Source organism: Microcebus murinus, chromosome 7, assembly GCF_040939455.1.
Source record: "Microcebus murinus isolate Inina chromosome 7, M.murinus_Inina_mat1.0, whole genome shotgun sequence".
NCBI classification, from domain to species: Eukaryota; Metazoa; Chordata; class Mammalia; order Primates; family Cheirogaleidae; genus Microcebus; species Microcebus murinus.
Window position 1 is genome coordinate 43,180,404 of NC_134110.1, and position 25,129 is coordinate 43,205,532.

The 25,129-nt window shown below is 39.6% G+C and overlaps 1 protein-coding gene across 1 annotated transcript; it reads left to right on the forward strand.

The window, feature by feature from the left end:
- On the forward strand, positions 1-24,855 carry DERL1 (derlin 1). Its single transcript, XM_012743310.3, has 8 exons — positions 1-375; positions 10,311-10,422; positions 14,931-14,995; positions 16,074-16,100; positions 16,713-16,808; positions 17,986-18,038; positions 19,506-19,616; positions 23,144-24,855. The coding sequence occupies exons 1-8, from the start codon at positions 223-225 to the stop codon at positions 23,280-23,282; spliced, it is 756 nt and encodes a 251-aa protein (XP_012598764.1). The 5' UTR covers positions 1-222; the 3' UTR covers positions 23,283-24,855.
- Positions 24,856-25,129: the final 274 nt, after the last annotated feature.

Below are 25,129 nucleotides of genomic sequence, written 5' to 3' on the forward strand. Positions count from 1 at the left end.
CACGTCGGCCGCGGCCGCCGGAAGGGGAAGTTTTCGCCTCAGAACGCTGCCTCTCGCTCGTCCGAATTCGGTGGCGCCACGTCCGCCGGTCTCCGCCTTCTGCACCGCAGCTTCGGCGTCTTCCGCCTCGACACCTTCCACTCGCGGAGCCGGCCGCGTCGAGAGGGGGCCGGCACGGGGAGTCGGGCGGCCGTGCGCAGCCTGGCGACCTGAGAGGCGAAGATGTCGGACATCGGGGACTGGTTCAGGAGCATCCCGGCCATCACGCGCTATTGGTTCGCCGCCACCGTCGCGGTGCCCTTGGTCGGCAAACTCGGCCTTATCAGCCCTGCCTACCTCTTCCTCTGGCCCGAAGCCTTCCTCTATCGCTTCCAGGTACTGACCGGCGGCGTGGGGAGCGGAGACTGCAGGCCCCAGGCGACCCCGCGGCGGCGGAGCGCAGGCCGGCCTGTCGCGGGCGCGTGGAGCTTGGTGGGATTTGTAGTGCGCCCGGCGCTGGCGGTTTAGGGCGGGGTCCGGTGGGCCAGCGTATAAGGCCAGGGGTCTGGAGCGTAGGCCAGGGGTCTGGAGCGTAGGCCAGGGGTCTGGAGCGAAGGCCTGGATGGCTGGAGATGGGGGTTTGACCTGGCAGAAAGGGACTGACTTCACCTGTGCAGTGAGCTTGTGCTTCCCACCCTCCACACTTAGCGATGGTTGCCAGTCTGTTGGCCTGGGTCCACCTGGAGCTGTGCTCGCTGACCTCCCTCTGTCACCCACGTGGGTGGCGTGTGGCTGTGTCAACTTGACCAACTTCGGACTGAGTTCTTTTCATGTTAATGAGGGCTGGTCGTTGTTGTTTTTTCCTTCTACATGAATGATTTAAGGTCAGAGATACAAAGAATGAGTTTATATATCTGCGTTTCTCTCAAGCCCTAACCTGGTGTCTGGCATGTAGTAGTAGGAATGGGTAAAGAGTAAATTGCTGCAGAAATGAAAGATCACCTTAAGCATGAAGGATACAGTCCAGAGTAACATTTCTGGCAAGAGAGTGTTAGTTTCCTGGAGGTTATCTTTATTCACCAAATTCTGATTTAAAACTTTAATCAGTGGCAGATCAGATACCAAGATTTGACGTTAACTTCAACACATTACTTGGTTTGTGGATAACATTCTCTTCTCTTCCTCCACTTCACTGGGTCTTATTTCTTAGTCTCCTTTGCTAGTTCCTTATCTTCTTGACCTTTAATTGGGAGGCAGGCCAGAGATCTTTGTTATAGGACTCTCCCTAGCCCTAGGTGATCTCATTCAGGACTTTAAATACTTTGTATAAACTGAAGACTCTGAAATACAAATATAAATATCTTTAGTCCACATCTGTCTCCTGATATTTCAGATTTTTACATCCAGTGGTTACTTGAAATCACCACTTGAATGACTAATGGTCATCTTCAATTTAACATACTCAAAATTGAATCCCCTTTCCCTTGTTGCCCTAGAATAAATAGCAACTCCAGTATTAAAAAAGTTCAACAGTCATCCTTGAGTTCTTTCTCTCACACTCCACAATCTGTCAGCAAATCTTGTTGACTCTACTTTAGACATATCCAGAATATAATCCCTTCTCATTCTCTATTGCAAGCCATTATCATTCCAACCTTATTCCTTTTGATGTTTATTCTAGACAGCTAGAGCGATCCTTTTAAAACATAAATCAAGTCCTGTCCTCTGTCCAGAATCCTCTGATATTTTGTCAATTCCAATAAAATCCAAATCCCCCAACTGCCTCTCTGATCTCATCTCTTGTTATTCTCTGTCGTGCACATTAGACTCCACAATGAGATCCTTGCTGTTACTTTAGTGCCTAACTGGATCCCTACTTGGTCTTTGCACATGTTTCTCTGCCCAAGGAAGATAACCATGACTCATTTGTTACCTCCTTCTTCAGGTCTCTCCCCAGATGCTGTCTTGTTGGCAAGGCCTTTTCTGATGGCCCTACATAAAATAGCTCCACCTTTACTCCATCTCCCTTATCCTTACTTTTTCTTGGTACATATCACCCCTTGGTATTTGTTAGTCTGCTTCCCCTCAGAGAATAAGGCTCCATGAGACCCAGATCTTTGTCTTGTTTACCACTGTTTTTGTTACCTTGAATATTGCCTGGCACATAGTAGGTGCTTATATATTGGCTGAATTATGGGAAATAATTGGATACTTGCTATGTGCTGGGAACTGGGGGTATAATAAGGAATAGGACAGAAAAGATTCCAGTTCCCATGAAGAAAACAGAGAGGCATGTGATGGAGAGTGACTTAAGGGGTGTAAAATTCAATAGGGTGTTCCAGTAAGGCCTCAGAGAAGACATTTGAAGAAACCTGAATGCCTAGGAGTCAGCCAGCTTTGGGTAGATCTCGTTCTGGAGGTAATCTTCTAGGAAGAAAGAGTAGTAAGTGAAAGGCTCAGAGGCAGGAACTAGGAACAGAAGGACTAGGTAGCTAGTACAGTCAGCTGTAGGGGTGAGGATTGGTAGATGAGTGCAGGGAGATAGCCAGGGATGGGTGCAGTAAAGCGAAGATGGAAAGGTAGTTTGAAACTTGATCATATAGGGTCATGTTAAGGGGTTTTGAACTTTATTTTGAGGGCACTATGTAGCCTTTGGAGCCTTTTGAGTAAAGGACTGACAGATTGCCTACTGTGGGGTGGACTTGGTGTGCATGTGTGGGGAGTGGAGGGAGGCAATGGAATCAGAGAGAAGAATCCAGTTAGGAGGCAAGAGATGGTGATTTGGATCAGGGTGGCTGTGAAGATAGAGAAAAGTGGATGGATTCAGCAGTTAGAGTGGACAAAATTACAGCTGAACAGATAAGAAGGGTATATGGGTGAAGGATATAGGACTCAAAGATATTACTGTTTTCACTGGAGCAGCAGAGTGGATGGCGGAGCTCCTTACTAAGCTCCTTACTCTGCCATTGGAAATGCTTAGGGAGCTCAGGTTTGGGGTTATGAAGAATTATGTTTTGGCCATTTAAGTTTTGAGATGCTATTAGGCATCCAAGTGGAGAAGTCAGATAGGTAGTTGGATATAAGAATATGATTCTGGAGTGTAGCCAGAATTGCATTCTGTTCTCTGTTTACTTTAGAAAATATTTGTTGGCTGAGTAAATGCTGTGCACTTTGTTCCTGGTATCTGATTGGGTAATGTGTGTGCATAGGGAGCAATGGTTGCATATCATTTTGTGAGAAGGACCAGGTAAAAACGGACTTGTTGGCCCTTCTTGCAAAATCTCACTTGTGTAGTCAGATTAGTAGAAGAAATAATGTAGAGCAGCCTTTCCACTAGGCTGCAGGTGTGTAATGTAAAAAGCGGTGAACCGATCAAAAAGAGTCATCATTCATATCACACCTTCCACAATTTTCCCCAATCTCCTTTGCATTGTTTCTTCTGGGCTTATTATCCCCAGACTGGGAGAAACTGCTGGCAATAGGCAGGACAGTGCACTGATGGCCCAGGTGTGGAAAGACCAACAGCTGTAACTTGTCTTGCCTTCCTGTTACTATGGATGACTCTTGCCTATTCTGGACAAGTTTAACTGTCATACCCACCTGGAGGAACTCGTTTGCAAATGAAGCAGTCCAGGAAAAACTGCATGTGAGAGTCTGCTGTGCAAGGACAGTGTGAGGTGTGCTTTAGCAGAATTTCTGCTAGAGGCTCCTCTTTTCCTTAGAAGCTGAATCTTTAATAGCTTAAAAAAATTGGGGGATGATTGATTTGTGCGCTTATGTTGGAAGTGACAAAACTTATTTTTCCTGCTTACCCATAGGTTTCTCTGTGTAGCTTGTTGGTTTGGAATTCCAAAGTTTAAAATGTTATTTCTTTAGTTGGACAGGTTGAAACCAGGTGTATGTTAAGACTCATTACATTGTTTGTGATTTGTCCCTATTCTGAGTCCCTCAGACTTAACACACACTCATCAAATAGTTCACAATGATGAAATGTCTTCATATTGTTGTTTCCTTATTAACTATAAGACAGGTGGCAATTTCCTGGTGCCCTAGCGTTATTCTGGGATGATATCTCCCAGGATTGCCTGCATAGCAGTATTTCTTCATTTCTTTGGACAAAATTACATTACCCTTTGAAATCTGCATTGTTCTTCTCCTATTTCATTCAAGTCCCACAATCATCCTGAGATAAGGATTACAGTGTTACCCCCATTTTATAGACAGTTGCAGTTTCAGTTTCTATCTGGCTGAGTCAAAGATAGTTTTAAACTGTCTTGTTTAACTCCTTTGCATAATATCTTCCAAAAAAATCATTAAATGTTTAGCAAAACATTTCTTCCAAATCAGTCTTAGCAAGTTATTTTTCCTTTTTTATTAGAGTAGGAAGAACATAGGATTTCAAGTAATTGTGTCATGGTCTGAAGACCTGGCTAGTAAGGGGCTGATTTACTAGTGTGGCCCTTATGCAAGCTGTTTACCCTGTCTGAGCCTCAGTGTCTTTACTGAAAAATGGGAATATGAGCTATTGTCCAGGCCATGAGAAAAATAAAAATGGGGATAATATAATACCATTTTTTTTTTAAATAGGGTTTTGCTATGCTCAGGCCTGTCTTGAACTCCTAGGCTCAAGCAGTCTTTCTGCTCCAGCCTCTCATAATGCTGGATTAAAGGCATGAGTCACCGTACCCAGCCAAACTCTCAATTTCTCTTATTTGTTTCCAGGAATAAGAAATGGCACCAACCAAATCTGTAATTCAGCCTGATGCTTATATTTGCCAAGCTTTTGCTTATATTATCACATTTAACCTAATCACAGCAACCCTAGCAGGTTAATTTAAGAGTATATTGGGGAAGAGAGACATTTTACACATAACAGAAAGGAAGGGAATGAACTTGGTCTATAGGCTGAGCATAGAGGTAGCCTCAAGGTTTGGATACAGAACTCTAGTGGCAAGTGTTTTGGTATGTACATTTTAAAATCTTTCCTTAGCAGTACTGCCCACATTAGACAGTTGTGCTGTAGTTTGTGGATGAGGCTGCCCATTAGATCGTGGCTTTGTTTTTTAATTTTTTATTGAGTTATAAATTTAAAGCTTGCTCAATTTTCAAAAACTCAATGCATGTATATAACCAGCATCCAGATCAAGAAACAGAATATTATCAATACCCCCAAAACCCTCTTGCTCCCTTCTGGTCACTACCCCCTCTAAGGGTAACTACTGTCTTAACTTTTAATTCTATAGATTGTTTTTCACCAATTTTGTACTTTCTATAAATGAAATTATACAGTATGTACTCTTGTGTCTAGCCTCTTTTATTAACATTAAGTTTGAGAGTCACTCATATTGTTGCATGTGGTTATAGATTGCTCATCCTTATTTTTCCATTGAGTGACTATACCACAATTTATTTGCCCATTTTTCTATTAGCAGATCTTTTAGGTAGTTTCCAGTTTTGGCTATAATGGATAGTGCTACTATGAACATTCTAGTACATGTCTTGGTGAACGTATGTACTTCTTAGTGCACATAAATATGTATTTCTGTTGACTATATACCCAGGAGCAGATTCAGTGTCTTCTAATATCTCTTTTAAAATATGGAGTGACTTTCATTTGTTTAAATGAATGGGAGGGGCCTTTCTTGCCTACCCAGTGTGTCTCCCTCTCATCCCCCACAGAAGGCCACAACCACACAGGTACTTACCATTTTTCTTGGTGACCAGTTGTATACTGTAACCCTGAGTAGAGTGCCCTGGCGTCATCATAGTTCACTGCAACCTTAAACTCCTGGGCTCAGGGGATCCTCCTGCCTCAGCCTCCCGAGTTGGTGGGAGTACAGGCACATGCCATAACACCCAGCTAATTTTTGTATTTTTTTTTTTTTTTTTTGAGACAGAGTCTCGCTTTGTTGCCCAGGTTAGAGTGAGTGCCGTGGCGTCAGCCTAGCTCACAGTAACCTCAAACTCCTGGGGTGGAGCGATCCTTCTGCCTCAGCCTCCCGAGTAGCTGGGACTACAGGCATATGCCACCATGCCCAGCTAATTTTTTTTTTTATATATATATATCAGTTGGCCAATTAATTTCTTTCTATTTATAGTAGAGACGGGGTCTCGCTCTTGCTCAGGCTGGTTTTGAACTCCTGACCTTGAGCAATCCGCCCGCCTCGGCCTCCCAAGAGCTAGGATTACAGGCGTGAGCCACCGCGCCCGGCCTAATTTTTGTATTTTTATAAGAGATGAGGTCTCACTTTTGCTCAGGCTGGTCTCGAACTCCTGAGCTCAAGCAGTCCTCCTGCTTCAGCCTACCAAAGTGTAAGGATTACAGGTGTGAGTCACTGCACCCAGCAATGTACTTTCTTAACTCCAAATCAACTGATCCTTATTGTTTAAGAAAAAAATCTTTCCTTTTCATATTAAAATAAAAAAAAATAAAAAACCTGTGTAGACTCTGGATGGCATTTGTAATTATTTCAGTGGCAGATTGGGAGATTTTTTTTTGACACAGAGTCTCACTTTGTTGCCCAGGCTAGAGTGAGTGCCCTAGCGTCAGCCTAACTCACAGCAACCTCAAACTCCTGGCTCAGACAATCCTATTGCCTCAGCCTCCCGAGTAGCTGGGACTACAGGCATGTGCCACCATGCCTGGCTAATTTTTTCTATATATATTAGTTGGCCAATTAATTTCTTTCTATTTATAGTAGAGACGGGGGTCTCACTCTTGCTCAGGCTGGTTTCGAACTCCTGACCTTGAGCAATCCGCCCGCCTCAGCCTCCCAGAATGCTGGGATTACAGGCGTGAGCCACCGCACCTGGCCAGATTGGGAGATTTTAGTTACAGGATAGCCATAACCCATATTCTCAACAAATTGTTGGATTAGTAACTAAGGAACAAAGTCTATTGTCTTTTCGAAAAGTTTATATGCTAGTGAACACATGGGCCACTTGTCTTTGTTAAATGAGGAACTCTAGGCAGATTACCTAAACTCTGATTATGGCCCAGCTTTCCTCCTGAAAAAACTGGGATTATTATGCATCTGGCTTTTGGTTTGCTGTGGAGTTAAAATGAAATGCTCCCCTACAGGCCTTTTCAGCAAGCATGTAGCATGCAGTCCTCTGTCATGAGTCCTGGGCTCTTTGTGTAGTATCTGGCTGCCTCAGGCTTTCCAGAGTTGAAAATGTACCTCTCCACTCCTGGCCCTGAAAACAAATCCTTACCCTATTTAAATATCAGAAGAAAGAAGAGAATTTAAGTTGGATACCTTCAATAGGGATTTCAGAAATATATTACATTATATCCTTCTAAAGAGATGAACCATCTCTTGATGTTTTCAAGTTTTAATTTTAAAGTATGACAAAAATAATATTAAGTCTTTTAGATCAATGAAAGCAAGTATAACTCAAGGGTAAGCTTAATGAACAGGGAAAAGAAGAGAGGTATTTTGACAGACACTAATTTCCAAAGAACAGGTGCACACAGTGGCTAAAAATAGTGTTGTGTCATCAGCAGTAGAGAAAATGTAGTCAGAAAAAAAAACACCTAGGTTTCTTTTCCAAAATCAGGCCTTGAGTAACTTACAGGAATATGGAGGTTGTTTAAATGTGAATTTGTGGAAAACCAGGTCACCTGGGCAACCCCTAAAAAGATTGTAATAATAATAGACCCACATATATTAATTTTCTTTACAAAGCACCTTTTTAATCCACGTTCTGATTTCTAACCTTTACAAACCCTGTAAGATAAAGAAGGCAGGAATCATAGGACAGATGTCATTGGGCAGATGAAGCAGCCAATTCAAAGGTCCAGACTTTATGGCTGGGTTTGCTTCTGGTCTTATTCCCAGTGCATTTCATGAGCAAGGAGAATGAATTTGTAGGTTTACTCTCAGTTCCTTTCAGGATTATACAAGTATAGTAGTACCGAAAATTTTTACTGATTTTAATTATGCCTAATAATACTGATGTCACTTGTGGGTGGCATTGTAAAAGTAAGGATTTAGTATCACAAACTCTGGAGTCAGACTTAAGCTGAATAGCACACTAATTTATTGGTTTTTGAAATTTTTTTTATTTTTTGAGACAGGGGTCTTGCTCTGTTTCCCGGGCTAGAGTGCAGTGGCATTGTCATAGCTCACTGCAACCTCAAACTCCTGGGCTCATGTGATCCTCCTGCCTCAGCCTCCCAAGTTAGCTGGGACTATAGGCATGTGCCACCACGCTGGACTAACTTTTCTATTTTTTGTAGAGATGAGGGTCTCGCTCTTGCTCAGGCTGGTCTCAAACTCCTGGCCTCTAGTGATCCTCCTGCCTCAACCTTCCAAAGTGCTAGGATTACAGGTGTGAGCCACCAGTGGCTGTTTTTTTTTTTTTTTTTTTAAACCATTAACTAAAGTAGGGCAAGTATTAGATTATTATTCTCCTTTTACCGGTGGAAATTGAGGCTTAGAAGTGGTAATTTGTAAGCAAAAATTTATATCCAGGTCTTCTCAAATTATCGCCAGTGCTTTTACCATTAGACTATACTGTTTTTATGATTAAGTTGTAAATACATAAAAATGAATTTTAACATGTTTTACTGGTTTAAATACAGGGTTCTTGGAAGGTTCTAGTTACTTTTTGGGTATGTATAATATATTTTCTTCTTCAGGGAATTAAGATCTGATGGTTACATTCCTATACTTGGAGAATATAACTTGTCAGCTCTGTATCTGGCTGGGTCCCATGACTGATGTCCTTCATTCCTGCCACACCTGAATTGTTGGCATTACCCATTCACTTACTGTGCTGTTGCACTTCTTTAGGACTTTGTACCAAGTCCAAACTTTCCCCCCCTTGTGTCAATTCTTGCTTCTTTGAACTGCCTTCTCCATTATTGTGAACTCCTGATGCAGGAGCTGTGTCTTCTGTGCTTGGTACATGGTAGTGTGCAAGAAGACGCATAGCTCTCAAGCCAAAAGCCAGCATTATGCTGATGTTTCTAAAAGTCTAAGAAGGTCATCTACTTCAACCACTATTATTTAGTGTTGTTCTGGGGGTACTAGCCAGTGGATTAGACAATAATGAAATAAGATACAAAATTATTTACATATAGTATGCCTGAAAGCCCAAGAGGCTCAATTTTTAAATATTACAAACAGTAAGATACTCAGCTGGAATGCATTGGCCTGATCATAGCTCACTGTAACCTTGAACTCCTGGATTCAAGTGATCCTCCCATGTCAGCTTCCCTAGTAGCTGGGACTACAGGTGCCCGCCACCATACCTAGCTAATTTTTTTATTGTAGACATAGGGTCTTGTTGTGTTGCCCAGGCTTGATGTTGAACTCCTAGCCTCAAGCAGTCCTGCTTCAGCTGCCAAATTTCTTTGATTGCAGGTATGAGCCACTGCACCTGGCTTCATCTATTAATACTTTTCAGGAGAAAGTATAAATTGGTTAAACATTTTTGTAGGCATTTGGTAATATTTAGCAAAATAAGTGCATATGTCTGTTGGTCTAGCAGATTGATTGACAGGAATTTATCTTGTATGTAACGTATAAAGAGGAGATACAGGACTATTCATTGTGACATTTGTACAACAATGTAAATGAAGTTTGGATATTCATATAAAAGGAATACTGTGAAGCCCGTAAAAATATTTTGTTGAGGGAATAAACCACGGTATAAAACAGGACTGCATAAGACAGGATGAAGAAGGATGAATAATAGTAACACATACTATTATTTTTTGAAAAAAATGCAAGAAATTGACCAGTTGTTGCTGGAAAGGGACCTGGGCAACCCTTTTCCCAGGGGGTCTGGAGCAAGGCTTACTTTATCATGATAGACCTTCCATATTTTTTGTTTGTTTTTAGACTAAGGTTTTTTAAGTCATGTGTCCTTATTGCCTGTTTAGTGTATTGGTTTGAATAAAAAACATTGTTTTACTTCTCCCTTTAAGTATGACATTTTTGGACAAGGTGTGTCATCCCAGAATGTTCTTTTGCTAAATAGAGGTATTTACTATAATGTTGGAAACTAAGTCTTTGTAATTCATTTTTGACATAGGCATAATTGTGTGCCAGATCTCAGTAAAGGCTAGTCATTTATGGGATTGATTTTTTCATCTTGTTTAGAAATATTTATTGCTTATTTTATGACATTTTATTCCTGTGATTTGCAAATTGATGTAATGAGTATGAACTTTCATTCAGTTGTTTTCTTGAACTATATTGGTGGTAATGCTTTGGTAGCTCTCATTGAGGAGAATGCTTTGCAGGGGCTAATTTAGTTAAAGGAAAAAAATTAACAAGGCTTAGAGAAACTAATAGTAATGTTTCTTTTGATCTGGACAGATTTGGAGGCCAATCACTGCCACCTTTTATTTTCCTGTGGGTCCAGGAACTGGATTTCTTTATTTGGTCAATTTATATTTCTTGTATCAGTATTCTACACGACTTGAAACAGGTATGTTATCCATAGTTGTCTTAAATATTGTTTCTTTCTAATTTGCTAATCCGTATATTCACTTACTTAGAGGAATTCAGAGGGCAGTTAGCATTATGTAAAGAAATGGCATAATGATAAATTATGCCATTCAGTGATGTACTAGGCACTTAGCTTACTCAATTTTTAATTCTCTAACATACTGAGGTATAAGTAGCAGTGCCATCATTTTATAGGTGAAAAAATTAGCAGGTCAGAGGTTTAACATGTCTTGCTTATCTCCTTTGTGGCTGAGCTGTGTGCTTCTCACTTATTTTGACTATCTCACTCAATTTTGTCATAGAGTAGTCCTTGTCCTTTAATGCAAAATTAGGCTAGAATGTATATATGTCCTAAATTGGGGTTGAAAAATACTACTTTATGCAATTAAAAGCTTAGCCTTATCCTCCATAATTGAAAAACTCAACTTTAAAATCCAGCATATAGCCTGGATTTAATAACATAGTAGTTTAGCAGATATGACTACCTATATGTTATGGATAAGCTATAAAAATCTTTTCTTAAACATATTTTATTGTTTATTTCCTATACTACTTTACATGCTGTCCTGAGTTGCTTACACTAAAGAAGAATAAATTAATATGCTATGTCAAAATATGACACAAAATAATTTTTATTAGATTTAAATGATTTTTGAAAAGGTTGGCTGACTTCATGGACTTTATAAACCTGTTGGCTGTTAGCTCAGGATAGAAAATTTTAAACCACCCAATTCCATGACAATGCTCATATGTTTGAGAATTGTGAGTAAGTTTCATAACTGCAGGGAAATAGGATGGGCATTTGGTGTCAAATAATTATAATTTTTCCTTAAATTGCTTTTTAAAAAGACAGAAAGGAATTGTATTATTACAGAGTATAAGGTCTTAGACTATTACTATGGAGACTGTTACTAGCCCATTTCCTGAGTTTTACTAGAGAATAACTAGGCCATTTGAGGAAGTAAAGTGGGCCTGGCGCAGTGGCTGATACCTATAATCCTAGTACTCTGGGAGGTTGAGGCAGGAGGATCACTTGAGGACAGGAGTTCAAGACCAGGCTGAGCAAGAGCAAAACCCTATGTCTACTAAAAATAGAATGAATTAGCAGGGCATAGTGGTGCATGCCTGTAGTTCCAGCTACTTGGGCAGCTGAGGATTGCTTCGGCCCAGGAGTGTGAGATTGCAGTGAGCTATAATCATCCCACTGCACTTTAGCAGGGGTGACAGAACAAGACCCTGTCTCCAAAAAGAAAAAAGGGAAATGAAGTGGCTAAGGTGAAACTGACAAGTAGGTCTCTCATCACCATGTCAGAAGTTTGATCCTTAAATCTACCAGAATATATAATTTTCATTCTCCCATATTCCAGTTGGACCTGATTATGATGCTGACTTGCTCTGCATTCTGTCCTTCTGGTATAATTTAATTGGGGATTAAGCTGTTGGGGTAATGAATGTTTTTTAAATATCAGTAGTAAACTCTAGATTAAAGTGTAGATGATCTATGATCAATTATTTAAAATTTTATTTTGGAAAATTTTCAAACATACAAAAGTAGAGAGAAAGGTCAATGAACCCTCATTTTTCTTCTAATTGAAATCAAATTCACATAACATAAAATTGACCATTTTAACCATTTTAAAATGTACAATTCAATGGTCTTTAGTATATTCACAGTGTTATGCAACCATCACTGTGATCTAATTCCAGAGCATTTTTATCACTCCCTAAAAAACCCAAAGGAGTCACTCTGCATCCTCTCCTTCTCACCTCCCAGCCTCTGGCAAACACTAATCTACTTTCTGTGTATATAGATTTTTCTGTGACTGGCTTATTTCACTCAGCATGGTGTTTTCAAGGTTCACTCATGTCATAGCATGTGTCAGTATAAACCCCTATTTAACCATCTAAAGTTATCTCATAACCAGTCTTGTTTTATCTATATCCATGGCTGTCCCCCACTTTACCCCTAATTATTTGAAGCAAAATGCCAGACATATCTTTTCATTCATAAATATTTCAGTATTTGCTTCTGAAATATGAGGACTTAAAAATAATTCTGGTACTATTATTAAACCTAAATTGCAACAATTCCCCAAGCTCTTTTTATAAAAATTGTCTTTTCTTGTTTACTTAAGGTCCTTGAACCCAGTTTGCCATCCCTGTTACCTAGTCAGGTTATATAGCTAATTTGCAACATTATTCTACTTGAATACTATTTAAGGCAAATCTGTGGGATTATTAGGCCCTCGGTTTCTTTTCTTAGCTGTAAGTTGCTCCCTCATTCCCTACTTTCCAACCACAGAACATTTTGAAATGCTTGAGCTAAGGGGCATTTTTTTTAAATAGCTTTATTGAGATATAATCCTTATATCATGTAATACAGCCATTTAAAGTATATAATTCAGTGGTTTTTAGTATATTCACAGAATTATGTAATTGTTATCACAATCAACTTTATAACATTTCATTATCCCAAAAAGAAACCCTGTACCTCTTAGCAGCCACTTGCCATTTCTGTTCAATCTCCTTTTTCCCCATAACCCTTAGGAAACCACTAATCTACTTACTGCCTCTTTAGATTTGCCTATTCTAGATATTTCTTATAAACAGAACTATATAGTATGTGGTCTTTTGTGATTTAGTTCTTTCACTTAGCATAATGTTTTCAAGGTTCTTCTGTGTTGCATGTATCAGCACTTCATTCCTTTTTATTGCCAAATAAAAATTTTATTGTTTGGATATACCACATTTTGTTTATCCATTCATTAGTTGATGGACACTTGGTTTCAGTTTTTGGCTAGTATGAATAATGCTGCTGTGAGTGTTAGTGTAGAAAGGAACCTCTGAGAGCATTCTATTTAATGCTCTGATTTCACAGACAAGAAAATTGTGCAGAGTGATGATGACATGTTTCCAAGATCAGAAAGCTATTTGAGGTAACACAGCAAGGACTGGAACCCAGGTCCACTGATTCCCAATTTTCTCTACACCATACAGACATACAAACATTTTGACAAAATATTTGCCACCTGCATATTTTCTGCCTGGCTAAATTGTTAGGTATATAACAATGTTGGCTTATTTATGAGGTTTCTGATTTGAACTAGAAAGACTTCAATTTGAGACCGGTTAATTTGTAAATTCCCAGTTGCAAGCATGCCAAATAATATACTGTAGTTTATGTGATTATGATATTTTAAGTACTCAATTTAAAGAATCCTTAGAAATCACAAAGCCAAAACCACATCAAATGAAGCAGAACAATTATTAAAATTCAGAAATTGTGTTAGAGTTTCAGCTCTGATTCATTGTAGCACTAAGCCTACTTAACACTGTGGCTGAAGTGTGCCTTTGAGGTAATAGGGAGGAATAAAGGCAAGTAGAAGAGATTTGCTGGAAACCCATTTTCTTTTAGATAGATCTTTCTGCTTTTTTGACACTTGTTAGAATTTTTTTTTTTAAATGACTAGCTATATCACATTACTGTGAGAGGTTCTGGAGGGGAGGAAGGTAACTTTTGAGCTAGAGTGACTTTGTGGTCATTTCTGTGTCTTTTCTCTTATGGTTTTCCAACCTGAAAGCATTAGGAATCATGCTTAGAAAAGAAAGCTGGACCATTGTTGAATACTCTGCCCAATAATAAGACAGAAGCTGGTATAGGGTGCAGTGACAGGAGCACTATAATAGTAGTTAGATTTCATTCTGCTTCTAACAAGCTCTGTGACTTTGGTCATGTAACTTTATTTCCTCATCTATAAAAGCAGGTTATAGGTCTTTCCATTCTACCTCCCTAATGCAAGTGTGAGAGTGAAGAGCCAGAGGCTATAGAAAGGTTTGACTATCTGTATTCCTCGCTTCTTCCCACATCCTTGTTGTTTGCTAGAGTGTAAGGTCCTGGAAGACAAACTTTCTTTTCAGTGTCTAAGACCAGTGCTGGACAAGTGCTTGTGTGTGTATGTGTGTCTAATAATAACAATAGTACCTCCCACATGCTAGAGGAGGCACATGGTAGACAAAACAGACATGGTTCTTCCTCTGACAGAGCTTGTGGTCATGGAGGGAGAGGGAAGCGGGGAATAACCAGGGAATCCCAAATGTGTCCATCAGGTCATGACAAGAGTCATGAAGGGAAGGCCAGGAGGCTGTTAGGGAATTCTAGGAGCCTCCTTGGTCTTTGGGATATATGGGGCTCAGTAGCTGTGGAGTTGACTGTCCTGTCTTTGGGTCTGAGTTAGCCCATGATGGAACATGTCACTCACTAGAATTCAGTTAGGTGAGCATAGGGTAGCCTTCCTCAGTTAACTTTGGTTCAGGGCTTTATTGAGGACATGGTTTACATATTTTTAAAAATTCACTTTTCTTGAGAGGAGTGATTTTTAAAATAGTCTTATTTTGGCTTTCTCTGTAATTTTTTGAAGTTTTTCTCTGCATGGATGTTTCTTTGTTCTGATATTCTGAACCATGACATTTGGCTTATTTTTGTTTCAGGAGCTTTTGATGGGAGGCCAGCAGACTATTTATTCATGCTCCTCTTCAATTGGATTTGCATCGTGGTATCCTTCAATCTGTTATTTTGGGCCAGAAATGAACCAGTTTTTTTCAGGTTTGGGGAAATAGACAGTATTCTATAAAAATTTCAAATTAACAGTATTTGCATCTTTGTTTGCAGTTCATAATTAATAATTAAGTTCTTTTTAAATGCTGTAGTAAATCATATAGCCCTTGAGTAATGCATTTTTCTGCTATTGCCTTTGTGGGATTTTTCCTACATTTGGTTGAGTTTTATTACTGTTCCCTCTTCTTGTTCCCAGTTCTCTGTGTTCTCGTGTGTGACAGCTTGTTGACTGAAGCACAAAGAGATTCTGTGCCACGAGACAGCTTCTGAAATCTGTGGTCCTTATCAGAAAATTAATTTACAGCCAGCATCCTTTTCTGACTTCATTGCTGTCCTTCTCGTGAGGTCCTAAATAGTAATTCAGTCCCTCTGTAAAGTACCCAGCTCTGGGAATAGCACAGTAAGTCTCTCTGCTTTGTACCAACCACAGTTGTCAGCAGCCCTCCAACTGCGGGACTCTTACAGATGGTAAGAGGGTGAGAGCAGCAGAAGCTCTTGATGTCTCAAGTCTTATATAGACTTGGTGAGCTCACAATTGCTTGTGGGCTCAACTTCCATTTAAACTTGGCCAGGAGACAGAAAATGTGGCACTTTGGGTACCCTTTCCCCTCCTTTAAGAGAAGAAAAAAATTGTTTTGGACTTTAGCCATGTTGTAGAGCCCTGAATGAGTAGAATCATTTCTTTCAAAGGGTACATCCATCCTCTGAAGGAGAGATGCTAATATGCAGTGGCAAAGAAAGAAAAAGAGGATGCCAGGTGACCAGTCAGTCATATGCTGCAACTGTTGATTTCTGCCATTTCCTTGTCATAGTATAGTCATGGAATATTCATAATGAAGATTATTAGATCCTTTTGTGTTCTAGGTTATTTTAAGCAATCTGAATTACGGAAAAGTATTTTCCTTCAGAATACTAGAATAAAATTAACTTTTCAATGGCGGGAAATAACCAGATCAGACTTAGAACTAGGTACAGAATGCTTTGTTTATATTTAATCTTTAACTTTACAAACCAAGATTACTGGCTTAGCAATGGACATGCAGGTAAGTGGCTCTTTAAACTATTTATTGACTCTTTTATGTGTTTCAAATTTATAATTAATGGCCTTTGACAGAAGTTGAAATTGCATTAATTATGGTTAATTATGTGGTACTTTGAAACTATAGAGCTTTAGCTTTTTTTGTGATGATCTTACATCAGCAAAACCTTTGAAGATCTCACATGAATTATCTAAATCATTGCTTTTCTTGCTCATTTCTGGATTCTTTATTATGTTTGAACGTTGAGAATAATGGTTGTCCAGTATTTTGTAGGCATGTGTGTGGGTATGTATTTTTTTAAAATTGAGATTATATGGTAAGTACAGATTTGTTGCCTACTTTTTGCAAGTAATAGAGCTTGACCCTGATATTTCTGAATCCATTTAAGATAATATAATTGTCTTATTATAAGATATTGTAGCCTTTTTATGTATAATTTGGATGATAAATTAAATAATAGGATCAATTTATAATTCTGATCAGTTGAATTTCCTTTTATCCATGTGGGGATTTTTTTTTTTGGAGTGAAGGGGTCAAAAGTATAGTAGATTTACACTAAGCCTCTTTCTGAAGTGCCTCTGGAACCTAGTTTTTACATGTTGACTTCTTTTGCAGTTGCTGATGATTCCTCTGATCATGTCAGTACTTTATGTCTGGGCCCAGCTGAACAGAGACATGATTGTATCGTTTTGGTTTGGAACACGATTTAAGGTATAGTTGGAAAAACTTAACTTTTCATTTGTCTTTGCAGAAATCCCTCTTCAGAGATGTACTTTCTGACTCGTCCAGAAGAGGGCACTGCAGAGCAGTATACCATAGGCAATCCCCTTTCTCCCCTCCTCAGTCAGCTCTATTCATTAGCCAACCTGGAGTCCCTTGCTGACTGTTGTTACTTCTCCACTCCCTCTGTACCTCAGGATATGTCCCTGAGTGATCTCATGTATGTATGTGTGTTAGAGAGACAGAAGGAAAGATACTCATGTGAAACCCTGCCTCTCAAAATTTTTTCTTACCACTCCCTTATTTCTTGTTATGTGCTTTACACTATAGCTAAAACAAATTGTTTTTTGCCTCCAGATAATTCCCTTTGTACCTGCTCTGACAATTTGCCACCTGTAATGTTTTCTTGATTCTCTTCCTCATATAAATCCCATTATCCCTTCTTAATCTGAATTGGGACTGAACATATTTCCTGAGAATCCTGCCTGTAATTACTTTTGCCTTTGGGCTTTTGCAATACTTTATGTTCCTCTTATGGTACTTACCACACGTATCCTTAAAGTTATTTAGGTATAACCTTGTCTTTAGTATTTTGTGAAATTCCCTATAAACTCTCTTAGCTTTTGGTCTGATGTCTTGAGTTTGATAAGGGGCTCAAATGTTGAATTCTTCTGGAGAGGTGTTTTACTTGGGAGGTTATTAGTTACCGATATCAATGTGTAATGAAATAAAAATTCAAAGTAATTTTTTGAGGTATGTAAAAGAAGAACCTAAAAAGATGGGGTATTTTTAGTTTATTTGTGACAATCTGCTGGCTGGAATCCTACCGTGATTCTGTTATGGGCTTTGTTTTTAGCAGCATCTGTAGGACATTCACCTACTTTTTGAAGCTATTTGTTAATATTAATTCAGGGTGTGTATTGTGTCTAAACTATGGGCAAAGTACTCTCTCCCTCAAGTTATAAATATACAAATAAGTATAATGTCAGATTAGAAGTTTTAAGTACAGTAGGAATGATATTAGATTGACCTGAGAAATTTTGTAGTGATCTTTCAAAGGATTTTATTGCCTATGTCCTTGTCAGTGTATCCTTACCCATTTCAGTCTCTGTAGCAGCTGTGTTCTTTTTAGTTGTGGGTATTTACTTCTGTGTATATTCTTTCCTAGGCCTGTTATTTACCCTGGGTTATACTTGGATTCAACTACATCATTGGAGGCTCGTAAGTGATATTAGATTTATTTAATTGAAAATGAATCCTTGGAAAATTTTCATTAATTTTTGTCTTTCTCTACTCTTTATAAAACTTTGAAGAATCTCAACATTGATACATTAGACCCTTTGACTTAAGGAATAATTTCATTTCAGTGTAATTTATTAAATTACAGGGCTTTAAGCACATTTAACAGTGAGTAGTTGTGATTTTGTTAGCTCATTATTAAACACAATATGCTTCTGTATATGTGTGTTTGAATAAATATATTTCACTATCCATGTTGAGCAAACATAGACCTAATTTGTGTCTGAGTTGATTCTGTAAGAGCCATACATAAAATTACTAGGTCTTATATTCTTAAAGCATTTCCAGAACGCCTTGGAAACTGCTGACCAGTCATAGAAATGCAGATTCTCGGATGAACAGTAGTTTTGTAAGTGGTTTAATAGTACAGAAGTTTTGGCCAAGTAGGGTCAAATTTCTAGTTTGTTGGTCTGGAATTAGAAGTGAGACTTAAGAAAATCTTTAATTTACTCAGTCAGAATTTTAAAGTGAAGATATCAGGATGCATCTATTCCAAGAACTCTAATTTCTTACACTATAAAATATTTTTAATATTTTAATAGACTTTAATAGTACTAGTTCTTCATCTGTTACATATTTGCTCTGTGTGATCCTAACTTCTGCATATTGATAGGGAGATGTGAATAAATGAGGCAAACAGATTGTATTTAGAGCATAGCACATTCTGGTAAAGCTGCTCTCCTACCCAGAAGGGCAGAGGCTGGGAGTAGTTGCAGTTGTTGATTTGTCCCTGGAAGGAATCATGTTGCAGGTGAGGACAAAGAATGATATGTAATAGCAACCGTGGATCTATAAAATCTTGAGGTGACCTATATGTAAGCCATGGGAAAGCTAAAGAAGGTCAATGTTTATGTTAGGATTACAGGGTGAAAGTCAGCTTTCTTAATTGATCTCTGTGGTGTCTTACACCCAAGGATGCAAGAGAGAAGTGTTTAGTGGCTCTTGTAGGAAGGGAGAGCAGGCATTTATCGGGCATCTTTTCCTTACTCCCACACTTCTGTCTCGGTAGCCTTCATATCTGCCCATGTTTTACAAACACAGTATTCACGGCTGAAAGCATTCAGAAGCTGGCTTTCCCTAGCTCCTGAAGCAGGAATTAGCAAAAACAATATTTTGAGGATGGGCTAGTGCTTGAAAGAGATGTCAGAGGGGCTGCTGGCATTAAAGAGCAGCGGGCCTCGTTGATTCAGCAGGACTGATTTTCCTGCTCCCTCAGAAAGCATTTGCCACTCAAACCTACAAAAGGGCTCATTGTCGAGCTGTTACAGACTCCCAGGGACTGTAAATGGGCTGTAACGAGGATGTCTTCCCTGTTCTATTAGTTAAAACTTGGTGCATCTTACTATATTGCTTGAATGTCTTTAAACTAATTTGGCTCTCTGTTTGCAGGGTGATCAATGAGCTTATTGGAAATCTTGTTGGACATCTTTATTTTTTCCTAATGTTCAGATACCCAATGGACTTGGGAGGAAGAAATTTTCTATCCACACCTCAGTTTTTGTAAGTATATTTTTTCCTCCTCATCTAGCAGTCATTTTATTGCCTATGTTTTCATGTATTCAGATAGCAGCTCCCCGTCTGATGGAGAAATGTGAGCCAACAAACAACTTACTCTAGTTATATAGTCATAGGACACTAGGGATCAGAGCCATATCCTAGTCTCCTTCTTGGCACCCTTTTGTTTTAGATGACTAGCCAGCAACCCAGGAAGCATCTCAGCTGTGCTGAGCAGGCTGAGGGACCTGATGCAACTCCATTGTGCAAAGCACTGGTCTAAGGGATGGCAGAGTACCAGGATCACAGGGTGTCTTGTCTTGAAGCCTTAGTTTTACCCATGAATTTGGCCAAGGAAGGGATAGTTAGCTTGTTGGTTAGTATTTTAAACATTGTTATAGTAAATATAGAATTGAAATTTTACAGGACTGTTCAAAGCTAAAATGAGAGACTTGAAGTTTGGGCAGTCCCAACCTCCTGGGGGCATGTGCTCTTTATCTGTATATGGGGTTTACTAACGTGAGGAGGCTAAGGACAGCAGCTTCGATTTTTGAGACAGACTTGGATATGAATCCCATTCTCCTCATGTACCAGCTTTAACATTGGGAATGTTACTTAATCACACCTGCAAGCTTCAGTTTGCAGTCTAAGTTGTGGGGAAGCCCCATCTCATAGGACTGTGTGAGTAAGATGCACTATTGGGGCACAGTAGTGGGTACTCAGTAAATGAAAGCTCTTCACCAGATTCCTGAAGGTGGGGGTGGGAGCTGGAGTTTGACGAGCTGCGAAGAGACTCTTCACACACTTAAACATGTAAGTAGTATGACCGTTCTGTCAGTGAGGCAAAAGGCTGTTGAAGAAGGGACCAGTTAAATCACCATCTGGGTGTCACAGCCTGCCTGACAATCAGCCTAATCTCATGTGGGGGATAGGCAGTAATAACTTGCATTTAAAAGCTTAAAAAAAAACCCACCAAAAACCCTTTCACATCCTGCTCATTTTAATGTTTTGCAGTTCTGTCATTCTTCCAAGGGATCAGTGAGGGCAGCAAAGCTTGAGTAGGCCCTCTCTACCCACCCCACCTTCTTTTATAAGGGTAGGGTATGTTTTTGAAAGACTTTTAAATTGTGAACTCTGAAATACAGTGTTATTGGGGGGGGTGTGTGTATTTTTCTTTAAGAGAGTAAAAAGAAACTTGTTTCTCTTCTGAGCTTTCAGTTGCCTTCAGGCTAAAAAAAAAACAAATGACCAATCTGCTTTCTAATTATCAAAGGACATAATAACAGCAGGTTTAGATTTCTGATCTAGGTCTATCAAGTAGGATGGCAGATGCATCAAGTAAAAAAAGCTTGGTGCTTTGGGGGGCAGCCAACAATTACTTTACTTTAAATGGCCATATTCTGACTTAACGGCTTGTAGATACTACTCAGTTGTGGGCAACAAAGTACGTACAAGATTCTAGTGGCAAAATCAGCAGCATGCTGGAACCTGCCTTCCACTGGAGCTTTTTCTGTTGGTGGAAGCCCTACTGTTAAATTTTGCATAAAGATCAGATGACAAAATGTAGCTCCTTGCAAAAGCAGTAACTGCTTTGAAATTACCATAAATTTTTGTTGATTATGTGTAATTGGGTGTCTTTTTATTCTAATTACTTGCATTTAATTTCCCTATCTGCTTAAGCAATGGAGATGGCTTCCGTATTGTCGTAGACTAAGTAGCAAAGCAAGACAGCCCTAGCATTGCCTTTGTAAGTGTTCTATTTTATTATGTACTTCGGAGGAATATAATTGTACCAGACGTAATGGATGTTGAGAGACCAGCGCTTGGAAATACATTTTGATTTAATGATAAAGCTGTATTTGTTTAAAAGGGAAGAAGTGAGTTGTAGAATTCTAAGATGTGTAGGTGTCTTGTATTCCATTTAGAAAAGCAGTTATATCTTCTCTGTACACAGTAAATTTTGTGTTTAAAGGGGTCATTATCTTTTTTGGGAAGGAGCATGAAGGTATCAAGTATGATGTAAACAAATGGGGGCTGTGCCTCTGCAGTCACTATGTGTCATCCCACTGCTGTCCCGTCCAAACAGGAGTAAGAAGTGCAGGGTACAAGCTTTGGAGCCAGGCTGCCTGCATGTGAATCCTGATGGTCACTTTCAAAGAGCTTCACTCTGTCTTGTCTCAGTTTTCTTGTTTATAAAATGGGGATAATAATGGTGCCTACCTCACAGAGTTGTGAAGATGAGATGAATTTATAAACAGGCAGTGCCTGATGTGAGGTAAATGCTCATTGAGTAAGTTCACATAGTAACTGCTTTAGTATAACATCATGATCTTCGGGGTCTTGCTCTGTTGCTCTCTGCTGTGGGCAAGTCAGCTGTCATGGTTTACTCTTGGTGCCGAGAGGGGTTCAAACGGGTATCAGATCATGCTCTATGCCTTCAAGCAAAATTTAGACGTTAGGATCTGATAAGTGGAATAGGTTTAAACACATTCTAAATTTACTAATATGGTCAAAGCTGGGAAATATTAATAGTTGGAAAATGCTATTGAGAGCATAGACTTGAGGTTATGTTTTGTTAGTTCTGTGACTTAATTTGTAAGATGGGAAATCACCTAACTGTTTTGGGCTTTCCTACCATCTATGAGATGGGAAGAATGCATTTGGAAGATAGATTATGAATAAAAATGTACCCAAACCTGTAAGACAGAAAGCCTTCTTCCCCAATCTCTCTTGATTGGCTCAGCTGAGAGCCTTATGGAAATAAATGCCTTCTGGGGCTCACACAGGCTGTGAGTTTGTCCTTTGAAAGTGAAGGACATTATTTTATATCCTTTGATCTAGTTTGATCTATATTTAGATATACCAAGATGCTATTGGTTGTTTTTTGGTTGTTGGGCTTGTGGTGGTATATTTCTGTTTCCATGCTGTTGTAGATAGATTACTTTTGGTTGTTGTTTTTTTTTTGTTTTTGGTTTTTTTTTTAAGAGACAGGGTCTTGCTCTGTTGTCCAGGCTGGAGTACAGTGGCACGATCATAGCTCACAGCAGGCTCAAACTCCTGGGCTCAAGTGATCCTCTCACTTCAGCCTTCCAAGTAGGACTACAGGCACATACCACCATGCTCCGTTAATTGAAAAAAAATTTTTTTTTTCGTAGAGACAGAGTCTCCCTAAGTTGCCCAGGCTGGTCTCAAACTCCTGGCCTCAAGCAGTCCTCCTGCCTTGTCCTCACAAAGCACTGGAATTATAGGCAAGCGCCACTGCATCTGGACTGGATTATAATCAGAAAAATGATGTTTAGAGTGTGAGTTAAGTAGAAAACTTAATAAATTTAAGAAGCATGTAAAGCAGATGCCGTCTGTGGTCCAGTCATTGCACTAAGTGCAGACAAGGCAAAGTTATATAAGATATTGTCCCTGGCTTTCTTCAACATGCCAGATGCCACAAGAACACCAGTATAGGGAGAGGTCGGATAACTGTGTGGAAGTGACTTTGTTCTCTTCTTTCCCTTTCTCTTCCCCTCTTTCTGCTCCAGGTACCGCTGGCTGCCCAGCAGGAGAGGAGGGGTGTCAGGATTTGGCGTGCCCCCTGCTAGCATGAGGCGAGCTGCTGATCAGAATGGTGGAGGCGGGAGACATAACTGGGGCCAGGGCTTTCGACTTGGAGACCAGTGAAGGAGTGGCCTTGGGCTGCCCTGCAGCCGCTCCTCTCAAACCAAGTTTCCTCCCAGTGCTGGGTGCGCTTAACAACCGAGTTCTAGCTAATGCTGTTGGACCTGACCCTCACTGAATGTAGTCTTTCAGTACAAGACAAATTTTTTTAAATCCTGAAGAAAAATATAAGTGTTCCTCAAGTTTCATAATTCTCATTCAAGTCCTTACCGCTTTGAAGAACAAATATCAACTGTGCAAATTTCAAAACTGACTATATTTTTTTGGTGTCTTCTCTTCCTTCCTTTCCGTCTGAATAATGGGTTTTAGCAGGTCCTAGTCTGCCGTCTCTGAGCTGGGCATCTGGGGTTGGGTAACCAAACCCTTGTCCAAAGGACTCTTATCTCTTTCTTGCACACATGCCTCCCTCCCACTTTCCCAGCTCCAAATTGCAACTAGAGGAGAACCATAAGATGTCCATAAAATGGTTCTGCCTTTGACAAGCTCTCTTATTTAATGACTTTTGCCAAGGCTTGGTCACAAAGAACTTGTTCACATATTTTTTTCCCCTTTGGTGGCGGAACTGTAACAATAGGGGAGAAGACAGAAGCAGTGGATGAAGAGCTTTCTCAGCTTTTGGAATTGCTTCAATCTGCCATCATTTGCAACCATTTGCCACCTCTTCAGATGTTTCTATAAAGAAGCACCACTGAGTCAGTGTGGGCACAGATGGTTAGCGAGATATGAGACTTGTTGCTGGGTGTTTTTTTTACCTGAGTTAAGTGATCAAAACTGTAGTGGAGTTGCATCTAACATGGGTTAGGTTTAAACCCTGGCGGACGTGATTTCTTTACGTTTCATGTGTAGGGCTTTTTGGGTTTGTGAACCCAAGGCATCGTTTTAGGAGGTTCTAAATCACATTGGCTACAGGGAGATGCTCTGTTTGAGAGGCTCCTTGGCATTGATTCTATTTCATTCTCATTCTAAAAACACATTCATTGAGTAAGGTGGAGGAGAAAACCTCATACCCTATGTGTGTAAATTGGCATTTTTTTGCACCTTCCCCCTCAGTGTTTTGGTGAAGTGCTTTCCGTTAATTGTGAGGAAGGTGCAGCTCCTCTGCACGGAGATCATTTTTTAAAGCTACTAGAAGCACATCTAAGTGAATCACATAATTTTGAGGTGTATTGGCTTTAGAATCATTTGTGTTAGAGGGTCTTTATTATTTTAAGTCATGAATGTACAAGCTCTGTGAATCAGACCAGCTTAAATACCCACAACACATTTTTTATAGGTGGGATTTTTCCATCAGAGCTTGGCTCATCACCAAATAAAGTTTTTTGAAGGCTATGGTGTTTCACGCGGTTATTTTATTTTATGTTTTTATTCTGAAAGTAGACTGCTAGGAGCAGTGTTGAGTGGCTGCCATACTTTGAGTCAACTGAAAAGGCTTTGAACATTTTGATCAGTTTCTTTTCAGGAAACGTGCTCTAACAGTATGACTCTTTCTCTCACTCTTAAACAGTGATCTGTGTGATACTAGGAAATTGGAGTTTGAAAAAAGCACCTCATTTTTAATAAAGTTTATTTGTGTGTACCTCTCCGTGTTTAATTTATATGATAAAATAGGTGGGGAGAGTCTGAACCTTAACTGTTATATGTTCTGTTCACCTGTGGCCACAATAAAATTTACTTGTAAAACTTTAGAAGCCATTATTCCTATTATGTTGTATGTGTACCCATTGTACAGGAGTGCAAACTCATTGTATGTGTAAGAAGGTTCTAATGGTAAGTGAGCTACAGTCTCTTGTATGCTGCCTTATCAAGTCAGCTGCCTAAGAGTAGTCATTTTTCTAAAGGTTTGCTAGTAT

Excerpts from the sequence above, each read along its gene's own strand:
- DERL1 (XM_012743310.3), top strand. The coding sequence starts at position 223 with ATGTCGGACATCGGGGACTGGTTCAGGAGCATCCCGGCCATCACGCGC. Across the intron at positions 14,996-16,073 it reads TCAATTGGATTTGCATCGTG|ATTACTGGCTTAGCAATGGA; the intron begins GTATCCTTCAAT and ends TTACAAACCAAG. Across the intron at positions 18,039-19,505 it reads AACTACATCATTGGAGGCTC|GGTGATCAATGAGCTTATTG; the intron begins GTAAGTGATATT and ends CTCTGTTTGCAG.